A 9,439-nucleotide genomic window follows, 5' to 3' on the forward strand; every position below is an offset into this window, starting at 1 on the left:
CGAACTGTTGCGTTGGCCCGTGTATAACCAGAAATTCATTCGTCACCTCCAAGTATGAGTGATATTCGTTCGTTGTCCGAACCGGAATGCTATGTGTCAGCAAAACATCGAACAACTGAAAGTTGATCAGCGGTATTTCTATCATGGTCACAATTTTTAATCCAAATGCATGTACACCAATAGTTGAAATCTCCTCAACCAAATGAATTCCTCCTATTTTTAACTCAAGGGGAAAACTGAACCCCTTTGGTAATACAGCTGTCTTGAGTAGGTTTACTAATTAGTGTTCCGTGAATATTTCTGTGCTCAACAACATTCCCTTAGAACCAGTTAGAAATTTCTTTATCTTCGCAGCATCACTGATTACTTCGGTATATATGGCCTGTATGGTCATGAAGTGCTCATCTATCAGTTGCCGATGCGCTAATTGTTCATTTTCGCTGTTTATCTCTGTAAGTGATTTGATCAATATATTGTCATTTCTATGAAACATGGCTTCCGTCCGGGCTAATTGAAGAAGTGTGGAATTGACGATTTCCAGTTGTTTCCGGGAACTGGCCAATGACCCTTTTACTCCCCTTTCTAGATGCAAAAGTCTCTCATTGATTTCCTTGGCATCTTGAGCATCCATAGTCCCAATTAATGATTTTGCTACGGAACCCAGACCGTCAATGAGTCCTCGGCGTTTCCTATTAATTTTTAAGCCAAGTAATTCATCAATGGTATCTGCTGTTTCCGTAAAACTAGCAATCCATTGATCCGCGATGAGATCAAAGTTATGTCCCCATGGACCTGCTCTAAAGCAAAGAAGTTTTGTGTAGTTTAGATGGTTTCGAAGTTGATTAGCTCTTCTCTGCCATGGTGCGATATCCGTAGTTGCAGCCATAGACCAAACCTGGTTGCTTAAATGTACTTTCCCAATTGGTTCAAAATAAATTCCTGGCGTGTGGACAAACTTCTCAACTATATGTCCCTTCCCCCGTATCATAACCATCATGCTTCCGAGTATGAGCAGTTGAAAAAAAATAATTGCAAAATTGAATGGTGTAGCAACACGAAAGGTTCTTGAACTTGAGTTTCTGCGTGTCCTCATTGCCTTGTAATTTTTGTTGACGTAGATATTGGCTATATAAAGCTCGTTTTCCCCCACTTGTCACAGTGTATTTGAAATTCCGAAGCCAAAAGTTAGTGAGAACCCATAACGTTAACATGAGTTCAAAGAGTGATTCAAAATACGGGCCAGTAGAACGTCCTGATCGTTTTACTCGAAGATGTACAACCTGTGGTAAGCTTGGACATCTTCCCTCGGATTGTTTTCCAGCCTGCTTGGTTTGTGGACTTATTGAAGACCACAGATCAGTACTGTGCCCTCGGAATCCATGTCCAACTGGCTCCGAAGCAGTAGAGAACGTTGGTAGTCGGCTTGGTTCTCGTGTTTCACGTTCAAGCCAACGACTGCATCCGTATCGTAGACATGCTGATGACGCTTTTACTTTTTTTTTCTTGGTGAGCCCGTACATCTTGTTAATTTTTATATTTGCCTGTTCCGTTGCGAAATTCGTTTGTCCTAATCTTCGTCTATTTTCCGGCTTTTTTAGTGCGACAGTTTCCCCTTTCAAAAAGGGTATGTTCATCTCGGGTATAAGGCATATGTCCGTTTCTGTAAAACTAAGCAGAAAAAGGATCTCAACGCCCTTTGAGATCTCCCGGTCATTGAAGATGATCTGGAGGACATTTTTAATCTGCGGCTGCTGTTCGGTAAGGTACCTGTTCCACAACCATGCCGTGCATATCAGCAATTGAAAGATGACTCCACTATCTGTCCTGGTTGCTCTTGCTACATCTGGTGTCCACCGACATATTTTTTTTTGGGGTGGAATTGGCACGTTCGTTTCGTTAATAAATCTTATGGTGCTTCTTTTGAGAATCTCTCCAACTAATATTTTAAATAAATAAATATTAAACGTGAAATTCTCTGCCTGTGCCATGATATATTCCTTATCTTGTAGATAAGAAAATTTCAGGTATTCTAAACATAATATTTCCTGATGCTGGGGTCCATATAATCATGCTTCTATGAATGGACGGAGTCGATTGCCATGAACTCTTTGTGTTTTTTTCTTGTTTCCGCTTTTAATCGTATAGTTCACCTCAGAATTTTTCTCGATGATCTCCTACGGACCAATCCAAGGTTGTGTAAGCTTTTTCGATCGTCCTCGTCGTAGAACATCGTTTTTGAGCAGAACTTTATCTCCAAGTTCAAAATCCACAGGCTCTGCATCCTTGTCATACTGTAACTTTGATTGCCCTTTAACTTTGTCAAGGGTTTCCTTTGCCTCTCGATGAGCTGCTCGTAATCTCTCTCGAAGTTCTTGAGCGAAATCATCGTAAGAATACGTCAGACGGGGTGGCTGCTTGATGGCTGTCGGTAATTCAGCTCGCCTTTCAAAAATTAACTCGAAAGGTGTGACTTTCGTAGCTGTATGGGGAGTAGTGTTATATGCAAACATAGCATAAGGTAACCACACGTCCCAGTCCGTTTGATGTTCCTCAATAAAACTTCTTAGATATTCAGCTAAACTGCGATGTGACCTCTCCACAATGCCATTTGTTTGTGGATGGTAAGCTGTAGTCTGTATTTTCTTTATTCTGAGAAATTTACAAACATTTTTAAAAACTTCGCCAACGAAATTTGGTCCTTGATCTGTGAGTAGTTTTTGTGGTGTTCCGTACTCACAAATTATTTTTCTGCAAAGGCTCGACCAATAGTATTAGCTTCTTGGTCCGGGATGGGAATAGCCTTGCTGAATTTTGTAAGAGCATCCTGAAACGTTAGAATGTATTTATTTCCTGAGATTATGATGGGCAATGGACCTACTATATCCATGGCACATTGCTCAAATGCAACTTCAGGACTTTTCCCAATTATCATTGGAACTTTCGTGACTTTTCCCAATTATCATTGGAACTTTCGTGACTTTTCCCAGCTTATTTAGTTGACATTCTTTACAACTCCCAACGTAGTCCTGTACATCAGCTTTCATTCCTTTCCACAAATATTTTTGTTTAATTCTCGTGTACATTCGTTTAATACCAGGGTGACCAGAAATCGGTGTATCATGATATTCCTTCAATATTGTCGGAATGTCTACGTCAGCAGGTGTAATGACCTCATCGACGGAGTCAGAAATTTTTAGTGGTTTTTTCTTTGCTTGTGTTCGAGTTACGATGTTAATGTGGCTCAAAGCGTCAGCATTGGTATTTAATTTATCAGGTTTATGTACCACCTCATATTCATACTCTTCTAGTAGTATTCTCCAATGGATGAGTCTTGATCCTGGATCCTTGACGCTGAAGATCCATCTCAAGGTCCTATGATCTGTTACTACTGTGAATTTTCGACCATATAAGTAGGGTCTAAAATGTTTAACTCCTCATACTACGGTCAATAATTCCTTTTCTATTGTACTGTAGTTTTGCTCAGCCTTATTAAGAGTTCGACTAACGTAAGCAATTGGTAGATCCTTGCCTATTTCTCCCTGTGAAAGTACAGCTCCTATAGCCTTGTTCGACGCGTCTGTTGTAAGCAGAAATTCTTTTTCAAAGTTTGGATACTGCAATATTGGTGCAGTGATCAGACATTTCTTGAGACTTTCAAAGACATTTTGTTCTCTTTCTCCCGAAATCCATTTGATGTTCTTCTTTAATAACTCAGAAAGGGGTTTAGCAATTTTTGAAAAGTCCTTGATAAATTTCCTGTAGTACCCTGCCAGTCCCAGGAAAGACATAATATCTTTCTCACATTGGGGAACTGGAAAATTAGATACGGCTTCTATTTTACTAGGATCTGCAGTGATTCCGTTCTCAGAAATGATATGTCCGAGGTAAACGACTTCTTTCCTTAAGAAATTGCATTTATCTGGTTGCAGTCTCAAATTCGCTTCTTTCAGACGCTGTAGAACCTCTATTAGCCTTAGATTATGTTCTCTTAGGTTTGAACCGAAAATTACGATGTCGTCTAGATAAACAAAACATCGTATTCCTTGAACTCCAGCCAGAACAGAATTAATCAGCCTTTGGAATGTGGCAGGTCCTCCTTTAACCCCAAACGGCAATCTATTAAATTCATGATGTCCATAGGGTGTGGAAAATGCCGTTTTACATTTTTCTTCCTCCTTTACAAGTATTTGATGAAATCCTGAAGCCAGATCCAGTGTTGAGAAGTATTTAGCATTGCCCAAACGATCTAAAATCTCAGAAATGATAGGCAAGGGAAATTAATCGCCAATAGTGACCTCGTTAAGTCGTAGGAAATCTACTACCACACGAAATTTTACTTTCCCTGATGCATCCATTTTTTCAAGATACGCGATAGCGTATCTGCCAAGTTGAGGTCACAGGCAGAGGTGACGCCACAGGCAGAGAGCTGTCATGTATTATATTGCAGCTAACAACTCGCCCCTAACCCTTTAAAAAAACTTCAATTGCTTTTTTCCCCTTTAAACGCACGCTATTTTGCAAAAGTATCCTTAGATACATTATATATATCGCGGTTGATCTTTCTGATGAAATTTTTACTTTTTTCACTTATTACATTATTACAAAAATAACTCCATAACAACGGATACGAATTCACTTTTTCAAGAGTTTTATTTCGAGAGCGTCACTATTCCCTAGCGCTGTTTGGGTGGGCTGTTTTAGGGAATAAAACTAGTAAGTTGGAGGAAATTGTCTGCGCTTACGGATTTCATCCGCACGAGTCCGTAGCGGTGGCGCATGAACTAGGATGGAGCCCGTGCTTGTAAGCCAATCAAAGAGCGTCAAGTCATTTAATATTTGTGACTTACTCTTTAACAATTGGAATCGATTGTTAATAATTTAATGATTCGAATATTATAACCAAATTAAAAATTTTAGTTCAGTTAAAATTAATTACCCAAATAACCTAATATTTGTGAGATACTCTTTAACAATTGGAATCGATTGTTAATAGTTTAATGATTTGAATATAACAACCAAATTAAAAATTTTAGTTCAGTTAAAATTAATTACCTAAATAACTTGATATTTGCGAATTACTCTTCAACAATTGGAATCGATTGTTAATACCTTAATGATTTGAATATAACAACCAAATTAAAAATTTTAGTTCAGTTAAAATTAATTACCTAAATAACCTAATATTTGTGAATTACTCTTTAACAATAGGAATCGATTGTTAATAATTTAATAATTTGAATATAACAACCAAATTGAAAATTTTAGTTCAGTTAATTTTTCAATATTTACAATATGAACATTTGAATCATAAATTAATTAAACAGACAATTTAATGTTTGTAAATGACCCTTTAACAATTGGAATCAATTGTTAATATTTAATTTCAATATTGCACCTAAATTTACTGCAATAAATTAAAAATTTTCAGTGCTTCAATCTATGAGCATTTTTATCTTTAATAAATTACCTAAATAACCTAATATTTGTGAATTACCCTTTAACAATTAGAATCGAGTGTTAATATTTGAATTAAAATATTACCTCCAAATTTAAATTTTTTATGTGATATTTTCCAATAATCAACTTGAATGGCTGAATAAAAACTAAAACATGAATATTTAAATTATATTTCGTTGAGAAAAATTACTATGATGACCTAACACATGTCAGAGAGGCTTAAATCAGGTACCAATACTTTTGATTGCATCATTTGTTTGGTAATTATTAACATAAAAAAAAAATCATAAAAAAAAGTTGTGAACAAATGGCGCCAAGTCGACGCTGATTTAAACGCAAGTTAGAAGCATGGGACAATAACTGCATGGATGAAATCACACAATTTAAAAAAAAATCATATAAATATAAAATTTAAAAAATCACAAAAAAAATTTGTGAAAAAATGGCGCCAAGTGGACGTGAATCTGATCGCCTCCAAGACAGAAACAAGGGACAATTATTGAATAGTTGAAATCACACAGTAGGCGAACTGATTATGATATAATCTTATTTTTGAAAAAACATGGAAATATTAAAAAATGCCAAGTTTATGCTGACAGCGTCAACTAGGACAATTTTCCGCAGTTTTGGTTCCGATTGGAAAATCGGTTATTGTTAATAAAGGCTTTTGTAATTTCGGCTGTAAGACAGTGTTTTACGGCTGCGGTACTTTGCTTCGCGTCCACGAAACGCTGACTACGGCTGTTATGACAAAAAATAGTGGGCGTCATACGGCCAAAAAAAATTTGTCGACCAATATGATTGTTGCAAACCTCATATTCGCTAGGAAAGTTTTTTTCGCACAATGACAAAATATAATGTTTCAAACCCCGTCCATAGACCATAAAACCATAAAACCATAAAACACTGTCTTACAGCCGGAATGACAAAAGCCTTTATTAACAATAATCGATTTTCCAATCGGAACTAAAACTGCGGAAAATTGTCCTAGTTGACGCTGTCAGCATAAACTTGGAATTTTTTAATATTTCCATGTTTTTTTAAAAATAAGATTATATCATAATCAGTTCGTCTAATGTGTGATTTCAACTATTCAGTAATTGTCCCTTGTTTCTGTCTTGGAGGCGATCAGATTCACGTCGACTTGGCGCCATTTTTTCACAAATTTTTTTGTGATTTTTTAAATGTTTAGGGTCTACAAGTAGAGGTGCATTCCATTTACTTTTACTTGGACGTACAACTCCATTTTGCAGCATTTCTTTGACCTTACGACCAACTCCTTCTGTCTGTGATTCTGGTAACCGATGAGTTCTGACGCTTATTGGCGCTGTGCCTTGTTTTAACGGGACCTCATGTTCTAGGTGATCTGTAACTCCTGGAGAATCTCCCGGTAACTGCACGATTGAGTTGTATTCTTCTAAAATCTCCAAACGAGAATTTTTCTCTTCTTTATTTAGATGATCAATTCTCGAATTCTCTTGCAGCAATTTAATACGATCCTGTTTTCCCGACTTCTCCAGCTTCATAATTATTTTTTCTGTTAATAATTGTTCCAATTTCACTGTTGGCGGATCTATAAAAACATCTCTTCCATTAGTGTTAATAATGCAAACAAGTGCTTTACCATCTACCTCCTCTGTCAAACATTCTCCCATAAAAACACCTTCTGTTAGCTGTTTTTTCTGAAATATACCGGTTTTCTCACTGTGTGTATTGACTTGAAGCAATACCTCACTTCTAGCCTTGATTTTTATAGGCTCCTTATCATGGTAGAAGTCAAAAGGATTTCCGTTAATGACCAAAGCCTTTCCATGGATTGTTTCTACTTTTAAACTGGATGAAGATAAGAAATCTTCGCCTAGAATTCCCCCAATGCACGGGAAAGTTTCAGGCACAACCTGAAACGTGTGTCCCAGGGGTTTTCGCCCAATCTTCAAGTAAATAATTACTTCTCCCAAGGTTGGTACATCCTGATTGGATATTCCTCTTAGAACTCGATAGCCAGGTGTTATTTTAATTCCTGAATTAATTTCATCTTTTCTTATGAGTGATGTTTTTGCCCCCGAATCGGCTAGAAATAATGTAGGCTGTTTCAACTCGTCTCCTGTTAGCAATATTTGTGATTCAATTTCCGCAGATGGTGCTGGCTTTATCATATGTCCTTTATTAAATTTTGAGGGTTTTCCCTTTCCTTTCGAAGGTTTTATCATCATGACTTGATACGCTCCGACTGGTAAGGCTTTCTCTTCATCGCTTTTTTCAGTTTTCTTCTTTAAATTATGATTTAAATTACTTTGCTTAATATTTGAACCATCTGTTTTAATCAATGCTGCTGGAATTTTTTCTGACTCAGCAATTCCCAATCGTTTTTTTCAGTTTTCGACAATCAGTGACCTCATGCCCTGAATATCTGCAATATTTACACACCACTCCGAAAGCGTTGACGCTGCGTCGTTCTGACGCAACTGGTAATGACCTACGTGGTGCCTGTGAACTGCGACAAGGTATTGCAAGGTGACCTCCTTGTCCACAACTGAAGCAGGTTCAGGATTGTTTACCCATAGAATTCCTATTTCCTCCCGTTGAGTGTCTTTGCGTATTTAAAATTCCTCCTATTTTTCCCTTATGAGGGCCAGAAATGGTTTTCTCTAATTCTATAGCCGCTGCACATGATTCATGAAGAGTTTTTAAGTTATTAGCACGCACTAGAATCTGCAATTGTCCTCGTAACCCTTGTTCAAACATTAGTTTAGCAAGAGTCATCATGAGATTTTTAGAGGCTAATTTTTCTTGTTCAGTGAATTCACTGTGCAGACTGAGTAGCCCATTCAAGAAGTCAATAGTCACCTTCTCTGTGCGTGCTACGTATTTAGCGACATGTTCATTTTCTCTTTGCTGCAATTTGTTGAATTCGGCCTGAAGTCGCACGAGACTCTTGGTTTTCCCGAAGAGTGATTCTAATTCAGCCTTCAATTGTTCAAATGATGAAATAGTATTTCATCTGTTTCATGGCATAACCTTCTAATTTACTCCCTAGAATTCCTTCTAGGAGAAGGATTCGAAGCTCTGGATATACTAATTTCCTAGTGCTCTCCACTGAGTGCAAAAAACAAACTAATTTATCTGCATTTTCTCCACCGAAACTACGTACCATTTGAAGTGCAGCCTTTAAATCAAGATGTGCTTTCACAGATTCGCGATTTCTCCGGTTATTTTCCTGTGTCCAGGCATCTTCTAGGAGTTCTTTGTAATCATTTCGTTCCTACTCAACCTCTTGTCGGTGTAATCGCTCAGTTTCTAGGTGTTGTCCCATTTCGTCAATTTTCGTGTGTAATTCGGCCACATTGTTGCGAAGATTATCGAAACGTCGAGGTGGTCGTTCGGCCGATTGTTTCACATCAGGTTGTATTTCACGATTTTCACTACCAGGATTAGGAATGAAACTCCCTGCCCTTATTGAGCCTGCACGAAAAAACACATTAGGTGTAGAAAGCGACTGAAGAGGTGTATCGTCCTTTTCTACTTCTTCTTCTTCGCCCTCCTGAAGTTGCTCGATCACGTCGAAGGGATTTCCAGGCACCTCTTGTGAAGGATCCGCTAGTCGAGGTTGTCCAGTTCCTTCGTTATTACCGGAAAGAGCTCTTAATTCTCTCCTTCGCGTACTATTTGCTATTCCAGCACCAGGTAGTTCATCTGGCAAAACGTCGTCATTTTCCTGATGAACGTCGGCCTCAACCGGCTGCTGATTATCCGCAGTGAGCATACTGTGATGGAGTGATTGGCTATCACTCCGTTGCAGATTAACATTTCTATTAATGTTTCCATCTGAATTGAATAAATTTCTTCTCACTCCGCGTGTTGTGAATGAATACGAATCAAATTCAGATTGCTCTGGTCGACTACCATCTCTATTAGTCGACATAGTTGATTATTAACTCTTGGCCAAATAAAATAATCTTACTTGAATTGTAGCTACTCCTTG

General features: G+C 37.7%; 1 protein-coding gene across 6 annotated transcripts in view; it reads right to left on the minus strand.

Annotated features, from left to right (window-relative positions):
• The window catches only part of trc (Serine/threonine-protein kinase tricornered), a 281,866-nt gene that overhangs the window by 190,855 nt on the left and 81,572 nt on the right, over positions 1–9,439 (minus strand). Inside the window, exon 1 of one of the 6 annotated variants that reach the window (XM_011313342.1) lies at positions 6,680–7,763. The exons of the other annotated variants lie outside the window; for them this stretch is intronic. Coding sequence (XP_011311644.1) covers positions 6,680–7,670 — 991 coding nt within the window. The 5' untranslated portion in view covers positions 7,671–7,763. Of the gene's footprint in view, positions 1–6,679; positions 7,764–9,439 lie in introns of those variants that run through there. 6 annotated transcript variants of the gene reach the window in all.

Source organism: Fopius arisanus, unplaced genomic scaffold (assembly GCF_000806365.1).
Source record: "Fopius arisanus strain USDA-PBARC FA_bdor unplaced genomic scaffold, ASM80636v1 scaffold00116, whole genome shotgun sequence".
NCBI lineage: Eukaryota > Metazoa > Arthropoda > Insecta > Hymenoptera > Braconidae > Fopius > Fopius arisanus.